The 17,353-nt window shown below is 50.0% G+C and overlaps 1 protein-coding gene across 1 annotated transcript in view; it reads left to right on the top strand.

Annotated features, from left to right (window-relative positions):
* The window catches only part of tbkbp1 (TBK1 binding protein 1), a 149,789-nt gene that overhangs the window by 26,733 nt on the left and 105,703 nt on the right, over positions 1-17,353 (top strand). The window contains exons 4-7 of the mRNA XM_085966017.1: positions 3,216-3,267; positions 5,725-5,928; positions 13,604-13,809; positions 14,724-14,779. Of these exons, the coding sequence (XP_085822143.1) occupies positions 3,216-3,267; positions 5,725-5,928; positions 13,604-13,809; positions 14,724-14,779 (518 nt within the window). The remainder of the gene's footprint in view (positions 1-3,215; positions 3,268-5,724; positions 5,929-13,603; positions 13,810-14,723; positions 14,780-17,353) is intronic.

The raw sequence follows: 17,353 nt of genomic DNA, 5'->3' as shown, positions 1-17,353 counted from the left end.
GGAAGAGGGGTGGGGGGGAAGGGGGGGAAGAGGGGTGGGGGAAGAGGGGCTGGGGGGGAAGAGGCTTGTGTGAAGCATAAACACTGGCGTGTACCTGTCGGGCTGAATGGCCTGTTTCTGTGCCGTTGACTCCCTGTAACTATGCAACTGCGGTGGGTATCAGAGCCTGTCCTCGCCCAATATCCACAAAGAGCAAGCAATCAGGAGCTGGAACCCTAGCTAATTTCCCTACTCCCCCAGTCTTGAGGCACTGAAAGCCAAATGTACAGTCACTGTGTCAGCTAACACGGCACAGAACGGGAACTGAATCTGGGAACCTTCTACAGTAGTTTGTTTAACTCAGCTCCTCAGCAGGAAGTACAATGACAACTGAGTCAGAATGAAGGGGAATCTTCAGCAAGCACTTTCGATTCCTTATAATCTCTGCAATGTGGTATTCCTGCAGCCGATTCTGCGCTCCCAGGGAACACATTGCTGGGAATCGCGGGCTCACAGCCAGTGAGTGCATCAAAATGAATGGGCAGAAAATTACGGGCCGTGTTTCCTGCTGGGAGCCTGGAATTGGCCCTAATTTATTGGTAATGCTTCAAAGTGGTTTGAAGTGATTACTGTTTATTCTTGAGTGTGCGCAGTGTACGGTTCATAAAGCTGCACTGAGGAGAGATGCGTTTTTTAAAAAAAAATACAGGGAGGTTTTGTTTACTGGCTCTGGGGCTTAAGTTAAATTAACACTAGGAAGAATTGTAAAGATTTACTGCAGCACTAACTGTATTTCTCGGGTAGTGTTTGGCATTCGCTGCTGGGATTTAAAGTTGAACGTGTGGAATGAGTAACATCTGGTTCTGATCAGGCGCACAGCACTGACGGGATTTGAGGGAAAACTTTTTCACCCAGAGGGTGGTTGGAATCTGGAACTCACTGCCTGAAAGGGTGTTAGAGGCAGGAACCTCACAACATTCAAGAAGCATTTAGATGAGCACTTGAAACGCCATAGCATACAAGGCTATGGACCAAGTGCTGGAAAATGGATTAGAATAGATAGGGCTTGATGGCCGGTGCGGACACGATGGGCCGAAGGGCCTCTTTCTTTGCTGTATAACTCTATGCCGACTGTTACTACTGATGAGCTCAGGTGGCAGGATATGGACTGATGTAGCACCTAGTGCACAATGCGTACGGCAGTGTAGTGGTTATGGTATGGGACTAATGCCCCGGGGATTGGAGGCCCAGCATCGCCATGCTCATCTAGTCATTTGTGGGCTGGCATCGGAAAAAATGACCAAAAACTGACTCAATAAATGTCCTTCAGTGAAGAGGACCTGCCATTCCCCACCTGGTCTGGCTAATACGCGACTCCACTCCCACACTCGGTGGTTGACTCTTAATGCCCTTTGTAAAAATGACCAACTCTGATTGGACATATTCCTGGAGGTTTTGTCACATGACCTCCTGCCTCTAACCGCCCCGCCCCCCCACACTCGCCATTGGCCACCCGACATGTCCATACTTGCGGTGCACCGCCGCTCTATGCCAATCGGAAAGTGAATACAGGAAACTTTTTTTTATCCGGCACGGACGGGACCGACGTGGTGCCAGTTCATCAAAAATTCCGGATAACCGAACGCTATAGTAAAAGATACGGAGAGCTGACAGCTCCGTATAAAGCAACAAACCCTGTTGCTTAGCAACAAGTTCAGAACAATGGCCACAAGTTGCAAGCGTCTCTGTAGCTTAGCAACAGCTGCAGCCACACCCTTGCACAGCAACAGATGGAGGAAGGCAAATACAATATGAAGTAAAACCTACTCCTGAATTTTGCCGGTTAACCGAGATTTCCGGTTATTTAGGTGCCGGTAAATCGAAAGTTTCCTGTAGATTGGATGATACTTCACTCTCGGTCAAAAAGCCTTTTTCCCCCCCCCCCCCCATGTCTGATATTTGTATAACTAGTAAACAATAGTGTTCAAAGAAAATGTTTTTAAAAACACAATTTTTAATGTCCCGATGATTTTTCTCTTGGGTTGCTTGTAACAGTGTCGAGATTAGTCTTTAACTCCAGGGCAATCCTGAAGCATTGGCAACTCTAACGACCATTAAGAAGGCCCATCAGCCCCTTAAAGAAATAAATGCGGCCTTTTATAATTATCCGTAAAGGTTGCTATGGGAACATTGATAACTAGTGTTGCATTATATGAGTGTACAGATAATGCTCAAATACATAGCAGGTCAGTCAGCATCTGATGAGGGGGATAAATGCAGGTTAATATTTTGGAGTGAAGCAACGCCTCGACTTCAAAATTCTCATGCTTGTTTTCAAATCCCTCCATGGCCTCGCCCCTCCCTGTCGCTGTAATCTCCTTCAACTCCCTCCCCCCCCCACCCCCCCCACCCCCCCCGCCCCGCCCCGAGATCTCTGCGCTCCTCTAATTCTGGCCTCTTGCGCATCTTCGATTTTAATCACTCCACCATTGCCGGCCGTGCCTTCAGCTGCCAGGGCCCTAAGCTCCGGAATTCACTCCCTAAAGCTCTCTACCTCTCTTTCCTTCTTTAAAACACTTCTTAAAACCTACCTCTTTGACCAAGCTTTTCGTCACCTGCCCTAATTTCTCCTTATGTGGCTCACAGTCAGATTTTTTTGTCTTATAATACTCCTGTGCAGCGCCTTGGGACGCTTTACTACGTTAAAGGCGCTATATTAATAGTTGTTGTTGTTGCAAAGACCTTGAACATTTTGAGCTGCTTTTTTTTTGGTTCAAACTGATTTCCAACAGTCATATTTTTATTTTTGGCAATAATCCATGATGGAAGCACACATGAGAAACTGTTTTTTTTTTCTTCCGTAGTCCTATTTATAGCCGCTGTTGCCTGGAGGGGCTTTGGGAGCAATTGTTTCAAAGCGACAAGCGTACTTCCTGTGAGCCCAGTGAATGCTGGGCTTTTAAGCTAACCTGCTTTAAAAGCTTAGCCGTGGGACTTCTCACTGTTCCCTGTCGGAGTTGCTGCACTGAAGTCAGGCGACCCGGAGGCAACAGAACAAAAAAACATTTAAAAAGAAAAAAGTTTTTAGAAGTAGTGTGTTTCGGGTTCGTTGCTCCTCGCATCAAAGTAAATTTTTTTGTCCCATCTCGGCCTCTTGGACGGTCTCTCTGCATTAAGGATTCTGTGCGCGCTTGGCAGTGCTCTGACTATGGCTGCCTGTCGTGATTTCCTTTGAGACTGCACAGCATATGTTCTGCGAAGAGTGCTACAATGGAAAGCCAGTGGGAAGTAAATGGGTTGCGGTCCCCACCGTACATCCAGCGCTCAGTATCAGGCACACTTTACCTTTAAGACACAGCTTCGGCTTGGTAAAGGGGACACGGCTCCTTGACAATAGTCTGCACTCCGTGAAAGGCATGTTGTGCCTTTTAGGATACAGTCTGAGCTACCCTGACAGCTGAGTGGTTATATAGAAAGACTTTGCGTTTATGTAGTGCCTTTCACAACCTCAGGAAATGCAGCGGCCAATTTGTGCACAGCAAGATCCCACAAACAGCAATGTGATAATGATCAGATCGTCTATTTTTAGGTGTTGGTTGAGGGATAAATATTGGCCAGGCCGCTGCTGGGGAGGACACCCCTGCTCCTCTTTGAAATAGTGCCGTGGGGTTGTTTACATCCACTCGAGAGGGCAGACAGGGCCTCGGTTTAACGTCTCGTCTGAAAGTCGGCACCTCCGACAGTGCAGCACTCCCTCAGCACTGCACTGGGAGTGTCAGCCTAGATTTTATGCTCAAGTCTCTGGAGTGGGACTTGAACCCACAACCTTCTGACTCGGGCGAGAGTGCTGCCCATTGAGCCTCTATCTCTACAAATGTGGACATTGGGTGAGGTTAGGATGTTCTTGGCTGTATTAATCAAGGAGCCTACTGACATTGCCTGGACTCGCATGAACAATGGCCATGTGGGAAAGATACTAGAAGACGATAGTATTCATGGAACATTACTGTATAAGTGAGCACACTCAGGAGAGAAGAGGAGAAAACTGAAAAAATACTATTGCTAAAGCCGACTCCCTTGCCCCAGCAGCAGAATTGTAGAGACAAACAGCACTGTGATAATGACCAGATAATCTTTTATTTTTTAATGATGTTGGTTGGGGGATAAATATTGGCCAGGACACCGGGGATAACTCCCCTACTCTTCTTCGAAATGGGATCTTTTACGTCCACCTGAGAGGGCAGGCGGGACCACGGTTTAACGTCTCGTCCAAAAGACGACTCCTTTGACAATGCCGTCTCCTCTGCCCGTTCGAAGGACTCTTTGTAGGATAACTGCAGACACTGCCGTCTCAACTGAATTCCAAATCTCCATCCAAAACAATGCCTAATTCACCAATAAATTGGCAATCTCAATTAGAGACCACTGGATGGCTGGTGTGGGGAATGGAAAGACACATCCGAGCAATAGGATGTTCTTACGAGGTCAGGATTTAGGTACAAGAGATGTGACTGTTCTACCTGAACTAGGACTCCTCAGTGCAGAAGTGGAAAATGTTCCATTCCACAGCACTGACGATTAAACCACCTCCGTTAAAACATGGAAAACATTAGTCACGTACAAAAGAAGGTCAATCAACCATTGTCCTACAGACCACCTTGCCTTAAATCTGGTGCCCCTATTGTCTTAGTTCTAAGTGCACTGCCCAGTGTGGACTTTAGTTGTAGTGAACAGGAAGGTGCCAGGTTCAATGCTTGGACTGTGTTGAGTTAGCTAATCTCAACCAAGGGTAATAGAAACATAGAACATAGAAAAATAGGAGCAGGAGTAGGCCATTCGGCCCTTCGAGCCTGCTCCGCCATTCAGTATGATCATGGCTGATCCTTTATCTCCATACCATATTCCCGCTCTCTCCCCATACCCCTTGATGCCTTTTGTGTCTAGAAATCTATCTATCTCCTTCTTAAATATATTCAGTGACTTGGCCTCCACAGCCTTCAGTGGTAAAGAATTCCACAGGTTCACCACCCTCTGAGTGAAGAAATTTTTCCTCATCTCAGTCCTAAATGTCCGACCCTGTATCCCGAGACTGTGAATTGTAGGGGAGCTAAAATGAGCTTCAGCGCCCCAGGGCTAGGAAGGTGAACGGTCGTCAGCCAGGTCCTGATCATTATCTAATGATTCCTGCCAGAGGATGGACTTGTGTGGATAGGATTGGCTATGGCCTGCGACACTCAATGCTGAGGGACACCCTTCGACAGCACCTCCCGAACCAGCAACCTCTACCACCCTAGAAGGAGCAGGGCAGCAGGTACATGCGTTCCCCTCCAAGTCACACATCATCCTGACTTGGACATATATCTCCGCTACTTCATCGTCGCTGGGTCAAAACCTGGAACTCACTACCTAACAGCACTGTGGGAGCACCTCCACCACACGGACTGCAGCGGTTCAAGAAGTCAGCTCACCACCACCTTCCCAAGGGCAACGAGAGATGGGCAATAAATGCTGGCCTTGCTAGCGACGCCCAAATCCCAAGAATTAAAAAAAAAAAAAAAAATGAAAGTCCGTCACTGAAATTAGGTACTTGGAGGGCTGCAGCACCTATGAAACTGTAACTCTGCAAAAGTGAATGCCTTCAGGAGAGGAGGAGGAGGAGGAGGATGGGTGGGGAAATTCAGGGTAACAATATAATTAAAACAGTGCTTCGTCCAGTCAGCTAAGAAGCCAGCATCATCAACTGAGGCCACTTTTTTTTTTCCTGCCGCCAATCTGTAACTTTATCTTTCTCCCCACAGACAGTCCTGGCCGAGGATCACGTCTCCACGATTCGGACTTTGGAACAGGCTCTGAGGCTGAGGGACAGTTCGATTCAGATACTCAACGACCAGCTCCAAGCAAAAGACGAGCAGATTATACAGCTGAGCTCACCGCCCGGAAGCCCTCACGGTATTGTGACACTGTCTGTCTGTTCACATAAGGCCTTGTACACAAAGCACCCAGTGTGTTCCAGGGAGCATGACAGGCATGTGTGAGGAATGATGTATATATTAATGATCTGGACGAGGGAACTAGATGTAATATCTCCAAGTTTACAGACGACACAAAGCTGGGTGGGCGTGTGTGCTGAGAGGAGGATGCCGAGAAACTCCAGGATGATTTGGACAGGTTGGGTGATTGGGCAGAAGCATGGCAGATGCAATATAACGTGGATAAATGCGAGGTTATCCACTTTGGTGTCAAAAACAAGAAGGCAGATTATTATCTGAATGGCAATAGATTGGGAGAAGGGGAAGTGCAACGAGACCTGGGCGTCCTTGTGCACCAGTCGCTGAAGGTAAGCATGCAGGTGCAGCAGGCGGTTAAGAAGGCAAATGGTATGTTGGCCTTCGTAGCGAGAGGGTTTGAGTACAGGAACAAGGATGTCTTGCTGTAGTTGTACAGGGCCTTGGTGAGACCACATCTTGAGTATTGTGTGCAGTTTTGGTCGCCTTATCTGAGGAAGGATGTTCTTGCCATGGAAGGAGTGCAACGAAGATTCACCAGGCTGATACCTGGGATGGCAGGAATGATGTAAGAGGAGAGATCGGGTCGATTGGGCTTGTACTCACTGGAGTTTAGAAGAATGAGAGGGGATCTCATTGAAACTTATAAAATTCTAACAGGACTAGACAGACTAGATGCAGGAAGGATGTTCCCGATGGTCGGGGAATCCAGAGCCAGGGGTCACAGTCTAAGGATAAGGGGTAAGCCATTTAGGACAGAGATGAGGAGGAATTTCTTCACCCAGAGAGTGGTGAACCTGTGGAATTCTCTACCACAGAAGGCAGTAGAGGCCAATTCATTAAATATATTCAAGAAGGAGTTGGATATATTTCTTAAGGCTAAAGGGATCAAGGGATATGGGGAGAAAGCAGGGACAGGGTGATATACCTATCAATTCCTCCAATAAAAGGCGAAGAGTTACGAAGGTGACTAAAGGTTTTTATTGACTAAATAACAGAGCCCACTCTCGTGGGTGATCCGATCCAAGCAGGAGGAATACCAGCCAGTCGCTCACCTTTATACCTGGCCTGGTGGGTGGAGCCAAGGCGGAGTCGGCAGTGGTCATCCCAGGTATAGCAGTGTGGCAAGAGGCGACCTCGTACCGTGATACAATAGTGGTCAGTGATACAGTTATAACGAACAGTGGTGAACAGTGCTAACTACTAACAGTGATACGATAGTGAACGTGGTTTACCACATTCACCCCTTGTTTAGAATTAAGTCCGGCGGGGTGAAGTGTACTACCAATTCTGGTAGGTCAGTCTGTCCGGAGGCTTCGTAAGCCTCTCCGATCGCCGCAGCGGTGGTGTTGCCTTATCCGGTGCTGGTGCCTTATCCGGTGTTGATGCTGGTGTTTGCGTGGTCGGCGAGGGCTCGTGGGGTTCCGGCATGCCGTCTACCTGGACTGAGGTTGGGGGGGGTGGTGGCGGTGTTTCCGGATCGGCTGAGGGTGCGAGGTCTCGTAGGGAGACAGTGTCCTCCCGCCCGTCTGGGTACGCCACGTAGGCGTACTGGGGGTTGGCGTGCAGGAGGTTCACCCTCTCGACCAGGGGGTCCGTTTTATGGGTCCTCACGTGTTTCCGCAGCCAGACCGGCCCCGGGGCGGTCAGCCAGGTTGGTAGAGTGGTTCCCGTAGTCGACTTCCTGGGGAAAACGAACATTCGTTCATGGGGGGTGGTGTTAGTGGCCGTGCAAAGTAATGACCGGATGGAGTGCAGCGCTGTCGGGAGGACTTCTTGCCAGCGGGAGGTTGGGAGGCCCTTAGACTTTAAGGCTAAGAGGACGGCCTTCCATACCGTCGCGTTCTCTCTTTCCACCTGACCGTTACCTCTGGGGTTGTAGCTGGTGGTCCTGCTTGCTGCAATACCTCTCTCTAGGAGGAATTGCCGGAGTTCCTCGCTCATGAAGGAGGAGCCCCGGTCGCTGTGTATATAGTTCGGGAACCCGAACAAGGCGAAGAGGGCATTCAGGCACTTAATGACCGTGCTACTGGTCATGTCGGGGCAGGGGAAGGCAAAGGGGAAACGGGAGTACTCATCAACGATGTTGAGGAAGTACACATTACGGTCAGAGGACGGGAGGGGCCCCTTAAAGTCGATGCTCAGGCGCTCGAAGGGGCGGGTGGCCTTGATCAGGCTTGCTCAGTCCGGCCTATAGAAGTGCGGTTTGCACTCCGCACAGGTCTGGCAGTTCCTGGTCATGGTCCTGACCTCCTCGATGGAGTAGGTCAGGTTGCGGGCCTTAATGAAATGGTAGAGTCTGGTGACTCCGGGGTGGCAGAGCTGGTCGTGGAGGGTCTGAAGCCTATCGATATGCGCGCTGGCGCATGTCATTCGTGAAAGGGCATCAGGGGATTCGTTCAGCTTGCCTGGCCGGTACAAGATCTCATAATCGTAGGTGGAGAGCTCGATTCTCCATCTCAAAATCTTGTCATTCTTGATTTTGCCCTTCAGCTTGTTATTAAACATGAAAGCCACCGAACGCTGGTCGGTGAGGAGGGTAAATCGTTTGCCTGCCAGGTAGTGCCTCCAGCGCCGTACTGCCTCCACGATCGCCTGGGCCTCTTTCTCGACCGACGAATGTCGGATCTCGGGGCCCTGTAGGGTCCTTGAGAAGAAGGCCACTGGCCTCCCCTCCTGGTTTAGGGTGGCGGCTAAGGCGAAGTCGGATGCGTCGCTCTCCACCTGAAAGGGGATGGACTCGTCCACTGCGTGCATCGTGGCCTTGGCTATGTCTCCCTTAATGAGGGAGAAGGCCGCGCACGCCTCCTCCGTGAGGGGGAAGGAAGTGGCTTTCAGGAGGGGTCTGGCTTTGTCCGCGTAATTGGGTACCCATTGGGCATAGTAGGCGAAAAGCCCCAGGGTTCTCCTAAGTGCTTTAGGGCAGTGGGGGAGGGGTAGCTCCATGAGGGGGCGCATTCTTTCTGGGTCGGGGCCGATGATTCCGTTCTCCACTACGCAGCCGAGGATGGCAAGGCGCGTGGTGTTAAACACGCATTTCTCCTTATTGTAGGTGAGGTTCAGCCGTTGGGCCGTACGGAGGAATTTCTCCAGATTCGCGTCATGTTCCTGCCGGTCGCGGCCGCAGATAGTGACGTTATCTAGGTAGGGGAATGTAGCCTGCAGTTCGTTCTGGTCAACCATCTGGTCCATCTCCCTTTGGAAGACCGAGACCCCATTAGTGACACCGAAGGGGACCCTAAGGAAGTGGTATAGGCGCCCATTCGCCTCGAAGGCGGTATACTGGCGGTCCTCAGGGTGGATAGGGAGTTGGTGGTAGGCCGACTTCAGGTCGATGGTCGAGAATACTTTATACTGTGCAATCTGATTGACCATGTCAGATATGCGGGGGAGGGGGTATGCGTCCAGCTGGGTATATCTGTTTATGGTCTGGCTGTAGTCGATGACCAGGCGGTTTTTATCGCCGGTCTTTACGACTACGACCTGGGCACGCCAGGGGCTGCTGCTCCCCTCGATAATGCCCTCTTTCAGGAGGCGCCGCACCTCAGAGCTAATGAAGGCTCTGTCCCCGGCGCTATACCGCCTGCTTTTGGTAGCGACGGGTTTGCAGTCAGGGGTAAGGTTAGCAAACAGAGAGGGTGGCGGGACCTTGAGGGTGGAGAGGCTGCAGGTGTTACGCGGTGGGCGGTTTAACGTTTGCTGGTTGTTGACTGTGAGTGGGGGGAGGGGTCCACCGTATGCTAGGGTTACGCTTTGGAGGTGGGATTGGAAGTCCAGCCCTAGTAGGACGGCAGCGCAGAGATGGGGGAGGACGAGGAGTTTAAAGTTTTTATACTCCGTGCCCTTAACCGACAGGGTCACGACACAGTAGCCGCTGATGTCCGTGGCGTGGGACCTCGATGCCATCGAGATTCGGCTGCGCGTTGGTAGGACAGAGAGGGAGTAGTGGCTCACCGTGTCTGGGTGGATGAAGCTCTCCGTGCTTCCGCTGTCGAACAGGCAGGTCGTGGCGTGGCCGTTCACTTTGATGTCCATCATTGACTTGGACAGATGGTGCGGGCGGGCTTGGTCCAGGGTGACGGAAGCTAGTGTGTAGCTGAGCGAGTCGTTGTCATCTGCGGGCGAGGCGGTCGGGCGTGGTGAGTAAAATGGCGTCTCCCACGAGGTAGGGCCCCATGAGGCACTATTGGGGTCGGTTGCCTTAATCAAAGATGGCCGCCCCCATGACTCATGTGTGGGGATGCTGGCCTCAGTTGCCCTAAACAAAGATGGCCGCCCCCATGACTCATGTGTGGGGATGCTGGCCTCCGTTGCCCTAAACGAAGATGGCCACCCCCATAGTTCGCATGCGGCACTGCTGGCCTCTGAGGATCCGCTCCTGCAGGCCTTGGAGAAGTGGCCTTTCTTCAGGCAGGTTTTACATATGGAGTTCTTGGCTGGGCAGCGCGACCTCGGGTGCTTCTCCTGGCCACAAAAAAAACAGCCGGCGGCCCGATCGCGGATGCCCGATGTCGGGGCCGGTGCCGGGGGTGGCGGGGCCGGTCGGGTCCGGGACGCCGACGCAGAGGTAGGTCCCGGGGGCGGCGCTGGGAAGGGTGCTGTGGTAGGGGTCGGGCCCGAGTCCCAGGGTCGCGAGCAGTACCTGGTGAATGCTTCCTGATCTTGGTGGGCCACTTCCAGGGAGATAGCGAGGGCTTCAGCTTTTTCCATGCTGAGGTCTTTAGCTTCCAGCAGTCTTTGCCGTGAGTACTCGGACCGTAGGCCTTTCAGGAATGCGTCGCGGATATTATCTTCAGTATTTTCGGCTGCCGACACCGATTTAAAGTCACAGTTCCTGGCGAGTGCATATAGCGCCTGTGAGAATTCGGCTACTGATTCTCCTGGCTGTTGCGGCCGTGATCTTAGGAGGTGCCTAGCGTACATGTAGTTTACCGGGGTCCGGTACTTCTGTTTCAGCAGGTTGATGGCGGTCTCGTAGGTAGTCATGTCCTCGATGAGAGTGTATACTCTCGGGCTCAGTTGTGCCTGCAGGACACTTAGTTTGGATGCCTGAGGGACGCTGGATTCTCTCAGGTATGATTCGAAGCAGACCAGCCAGTGTTTAAAGTCTGCGGCTGAGTTTGCTGCTCGTGGGTTCAGGTCCAGGTACGGCGGTCTGAGGGCTCGCAGCCAAGCTGGCTGGTGTGGCTGTGCTCCTGGGAGCTGCGCTGGTGGCTCCTCCGCCGGTTGTGACTCGTTGTCGGACATCATTAAATTTAGTCAATAAAATTGATATACCTATCAATTCCTCCAATAAAAGGCGAAGAGTTACGAAGGTGACTAAAGGTTTTTATTGACTAAATAACAGAGCCCACTCTCGTGGGTGATCCAATCCAAGCAGGAGGAATACCAGCCAGTCGCTCACCTTTATACCTGGCCTGGTGGGTGGAGCCAAGGCGGAGTCGGCAGTGGTCATCCCAGGTATAGCAGTGTGGCAAGAGGCGACCTCGTACCGTGATACAATAGTGGTCAGTGATACAGTTATAACGAACAGTGGTGAACAGTGCTAACTACTAACAGTGATACGATAGTGAACGTGGTTTACCACACGGTACTGAATTTGGATGATCAGCCATGATCGCATTGAATGGCGGAGCAGGCTCGAGGGGCCGAATGGCCTACTCCTGCTCCTATCTTCTATGTTTCTATGATGTGCATCGAATAACAGCCTCTGTTAAAAGGCAGCAAACAACCAACTGGCAAAGCTCAAGTATGCCATACCTTGAAGGATGAGCAGGCTGGGTCTCTTTACTCTTCAAAAAAGAGAAGGCTGAGGGGTGACCCAATAGAGGTCTTTAAAATTGTGAAAGGTTTTAATAGAATAGACAGAGAGAGAGTGTTTCTGTTACGTCCGTGTAATAATAAGAAAAGGACTGCAGAGAACGGTACAACAGGTGTTTACTCAACGTGGTTCAAACTGCAACTGAACTGTACAGATTACTACTCAACGTTATATACGGGTGTGGTCACTGCCGGTACTACAGTATACATGAGCTGTAAAAAGTAGTTCTCCCCCTTAAAGGTACATACATTACAGTTTCCACTTGTGGGGAAGAGCAAAACTAGAGGCCATCAATATAAGATAGTCACCAAGAATTCAAATAGGGAATTCAGAAAAAACGTCTTTACCCAAAGAGTGGTGAGAATGTGGAACTCGCTAACACAATAGTATAAATGCATTTAAGGGGAGGCTAGACAAGCATATGAGGGAGAAGGGAATAGAGGGTTACGCTGATAGATTTAGATGAGAAAAGATGGGAGGAGGCTCGAGTGGAGCATAAACGCCGGCCTGGACTGGTTGGGCCGAATGGCCTGTTTCTGTGCTTTTTATGCTCTGTAATTCTATACCAGCCCATGTTCAAAGATGCCTTGGAACAAACACCGGAACGCATCATACCGTATAATATTTGTTTAATATTTTCCATTTTTTATTATCGGGGTGGGGCGTATGTTAGCAGATTAAGACAATGCCGCCTCTTGATTGCCTATGACGTGAACTATTTGCTTGTGTGGAGAGTAACTGCCGACACAGACTAGATGGACTGACTGGCCCATTTCCACATTGTAACTTCTATGATTAAGCCAAGAAGCAATATTGGGGTTCAGTTTACTGGATTATGCCTTTTTTCTTTTTTTACAAGGGTGGTTTCCGACTGTGGTCAGCTCACTAATGGTTCGGTTGGCAAATGTAGCACCCTGATGTTGCACTGAGCTTTACAGACCAGCGAGGCCCCAGCTGGTTGGCCTGTGTTGCGTTAGCTTGGGTGCAATTTTACCCTAGCCCGCCAGGCGGGAAACTGACCAGATCGTGACAACGCCGGTTTTACACCCCACCCGAATTTCCTCTCCATTGATCGTAACGTCCTTCGGTCCTACAACCCTCCGAGATATCTGCGCTCCTCTAATTCTGGCCTCTCGCGCATTCCCGATTTTTTAATTGCTCCACCATTGGCGGCCAAGCCTTCAGCTGCCAAGGCCCTAAACTCTGGAATTCCCTCACTAAACCTGTCTGCTTCTCTACCCCTCTCCTCCTTTAAAACACTCCTTAAAACCTACCTCTTTGACCAAGCTTATATCCTAATGTCTCCTTATGTGGCTCAGTGTCAAATTTTGTTTAATAATCGCTCCTGTGAAGCGCCTTGGGTCATTTTACTACATTAAAGGCGCTATATAAATGCAAGTTGCCAACCCCAGCTTCTCCAGTCTCTCCACGTAACTGAAGTCCCTCATCCCTGGTACCATTCTAGTAAATCGCTTCTGCACTCTCTCTAAGGCCTTGACATCATTCCTAAAGTGCGGTGCGTGGAATTGAACACTAATCTGAAATAAAAACAGAAAATGCTGGAAGCCCTCGGCATCTGTGGAGAGAGAAATCAAGTTAACATTTCAGATCGATGATATTTGGTATAGCCCAAGTAATTTATAGTGCCAACAGAATGCACGGGACTGTGTTGCTGCCTTTAACCTCCTTATAATTAGCTTTAAAGGATTGAAGAGTTTTTGATTGAAGATTTAGCGTCTACTCGCTGTGTGTTTGATGCGTATTGAACCTGACTGTGCTCCCTTGCCTTGCGTTGCAGTGCTGGAGAGTCCGAGGCGGCAGCAGAACTCCAGGGCGGTGGATCGGCAGCTGGATAAGCTGGAAGTTCAGAGGTTGCAGGATGAGGTAGATGAACTCCAGAGGAAGCTGCACAGTTGCCAGTGGCGGGAGGGACAATACAAAGAGGAGTGCGATCGCTTACAGTCGCAGCTGAGCCAACGCAGTCTGCAGGAAAGCTGTGCACAGGTCAGTGGGGGGGAAAAAGCAGACACCCTTTAAAAAGTAACTCGAAAGGTTCCCTCAGTGAGGAGCTGAGTCAAACAGTCCAGGAAGCGCAAAGGTTTGAAACCCCGGTCTGTGCTGAGTTAGCCAATCTTTTTTTTTTTTATTCGTTCATGGGATGTGGGTGTCGTTGGCAAGGCCAGCATTTATTGCCCATCCCTAATTGCCCTTGAGAAGGTGGTGGTGAGCCGCTGCAGTCTGTGTGGTGAAGGTGCTCCCACAGTGCTGTTAGGGAGGGAGTGCCAGGATTTTGGCCCAGCGACGATGAAGGATCGGCGATATATTTCCAAGTCAGGATGGTGTGTGACTTGGAGGTGGTGGTGTTCCCATGCGCCTGCTGCCCTTGTCCTTCTAGGTGGTAGAGGTCATGGGTTTGGGAGGTGCTGCCGGAGAAGCCTTGGTGAGTTGCGCCATCTGAGCGAACAGTACAATTGGCATCAGCACCCCGGGGCTTCAGCGCCGCCACTGGCCGGAGAGTGTGATGGCAGTGTGAGAAGATTATACAGGCAGTTCCCATTCTAAATGTGGACATAGGAACTTTTTAATAAGATTTTGAATACATTGATAGAGATGTTTTTGGAACATAAAGTAAGCAATATGCACACGTTGGATTATGCTGCCGCACTGTGTCAGGTGCAGCCTCTAGCCATGGGTTAATCAACTCATTGAACAAAGATGTTCTTTGCACAGTTCTGATTCACAGCTCTTTCATTGAATCCCTCGTGGATTTCACACAACAGCCAGTGGTATAAACAGGATCCATGTCTCGAACTTTCTGTCGTGATCGTCGCACGCAGAAATTGAAGGGTAGAACTAGGTCAATAAAATGGTGATGAATTGTCTTGATTTTCATTGTCTACTTTCCACTCCCCTCCCAGGAGCTGACCTGTGACCCCCATGACATGGAGTGGATAAAGAACACAGAAGAAGACCAGTAAGTGTTTAATCAGAGCGCCTCAGTGAAGAAATCAATCTGTCAGTGCTTCTCCTCGCTAACCCACTGTTCTTCATTCTTGTAATTTTCCTTCTGTACTGCCGTGCAGGCCCTTGCACCCATGCTGTGATATGGGCGCCATCTGGTGCTTCACGCAACTGGCCTATAGAGTGAGTGGCAGCTGGGCTATTCAACCACAAGGGGCATCACAGCCGAGCCTGTTCTCACCCAATGGACACATTTTTCTTTTTAATTCTTAATTCTGTCTCGGGATGTGGATGCCCCCCCAGCAAGGACAGCAGTTGCTGCCCATCCCTAGTTGCCAGCAGTTTGGTACAACTGTTTTTCTAGGCCCCCCCCCCCTTAGAGGGAAGTTGAGAGTCCACCACATTGGTGTGGGACTGGAGTCACGTTATAGACCAGACCGGGTCAGGGTAGCAAGTTTCTTTTCCTAAGGGACATCAGTGAACCAGTTGGGTTTTTAGGACAATCCAGCAAGCTTCATGGTCACTTTTACTGATGCCAGCTTTTTATTTCCGGTATTTTTTAAACTGCCATGGTGGGATTTGAACTCGCGATTCTCCGGACTACTAGTCCAGTAACATAGTCACTATGCTACCATACCCTAGTTCACAGATACATGTCCTAGTGGTGGCCATTGGGCATCAGACCCCAGCTGATTTAGTTTTAATCTTACCCTAGACCAGGGCCTGGGGGGGGTTGGGTTCCTGCAGCACAGTCACGATGGGCTGAATGGGCTCATTCTGTGCTGTAAATTCCAATGGTTTGGACACACTTTCCAGCAACAGTTATTGGATAAGGACCCAGAGACCAAAAGCTGCCAACCGCGCCGCCCCCGCCCCCCCCCCCCCCCCATCACCACCGGCCGATTTTGGCCGCCCCTACTGCCAGGATACGTTTCAATCTGAGCTTTTGTGTGTACGATGCCCCTTTGTCTTTTGTGCATTTCTCGCTAAACAACATCTCATCTACGCATGGAATTCAATTAAGCATGAGATTGCCCCAGCGGTAATGAGACACTGACACTCCTGGGTTAGGAAGACAGAAAAGGCCTGCCCTTAGCCAGAAGGCATCCTGCCCCCTTGTTCCTGGGCACAGCAGCTGAGTAAACATGACAGCTGTCTGAGACGCCACAGACTGCTCTGTTGAGAGCAGGCTGGGAGGATAAGCAGTCAGCGTCGAGAACACTTGTTCAGGAGTCCAACTGCAATGATGCAGCATGCCCATTGCCAGCAGTGTCCACCCACCAGATTGCAACGTAATTGGGGATGAAATCCCAAGTGCTTCAGACCTGTGCGTCCGTCTGTAGAGACACCTGGGAACTCCACTTCATCTCACCCTATCAGCATACCCTACTACAGGAAACTTTGTGCTATCCGGCACCGACGGGACCGAGCTGCTGCCGTTCCCTCAAAACTGCCGGACACTCCAGCGCTAATGTTGAAACATACGGAGCTTTTCAGCTCCGTGTGAATCAACAAACCCTGTTGCTTAGCAACAGCTTCTAAACAGTCGGCAAGCGTCTCCGTAGCGTCTCTAGCTGAAGCTGTTGCTTAGCTACAGACGTTGCAGAGCTTGACTGTTGGAAAAAAAACCTAACGAAACGGCTCCTGATTTTTGCCGGTGGCTCGAGCTTGCCGGACATTTAGCCTCCGGATAACACAAAGTTTCCTGTAATCCTTTCTCCCTCATGTGTTGATCTAGCTTCACTTTAAATGCATTTGTGTTATTCGCCTCAACTACTCCCTGTGGTAGCGAGTTCCACATTCTAACCACTCTCAGGTAAAGAAGTTTCTCCTGAATTCCTTATTGGATTTATTAGTGACTATCTGTCTTATATTTATGGCCCTAGCTCTGGTCTCCCCCACAAGTGGAAACATCTTCTCTACGTTTACCCTATCGAACCCTTTCATAATCTTAAAGACCTCAACTAGGTCACCCCTCACCCTTCCCTTTCCTTGAGAAAAGAGCATCCAGCCTGGTCAATCTTTCCCGATCGTTAAGAAAGACTTGCATTTATATAGCGCCTTGCATGACTACCGGACGTCTCAAAGTGCTTTACAGCCAATTAAGTACTTTTTTGAAGTGGAGTCACTGTTGTAATGTGGGAAATGTGGCAGCCAATTTGCGCACAGCAAGCTCCCATTAACAGCAATGTGATAATGAGCAGATAATCTCAGGACACCAGGGATAACTCCCCTACTTTTCTTCGAAATAGTGCCATACGTCCACCTGAGAGAGAGCAGACAGGGCCTCGGTTTAACGTCCCATCCAAAAGACAGCACCTCCGACAGTGCAGCACTCCCTCAGCACCCCACTGGAGTGTCAACCTAGCTTTCTGTGCTCAAGTCCCTGGAGTGGGACTTGAACCCACAACCTTCTGACTCGGGCAAGTGTGCTACTTACTGAGCTACAGCTGACTAGAGTTAGAACCTCTATTCTGGTATCATCCTTGTAAATCTTTTTTGCAACATCTCCAGTGTCTCTATATCCTTTCTGTAATACGGAGACCAGAACCGTGCACAGTACTTTAAGTAATATAATAATAAAATA

The sequence above is a fragment of the Somniosus microcephalus genome, chromosome 24 (assembly GCF_052327205.1).
Source record: "Somniosus microcephalus isolate GS21.2 chromosome 24, FLI_Smic_1.0, whole genome shotgun sequence".
Taxonomy (NCBI): domain Eukaryota; kingdom Metazoa; phylum Chordata; class Chondrichthyes; order Squaliformes; family Somniosidae; genus Somniosus; species Somniosus microcephalus.
The sequence above is the reverse complement of the archived record's forward strand: the minus strand, read 5'-3'. Positions and strand labels throughout refer to the sequence as shown.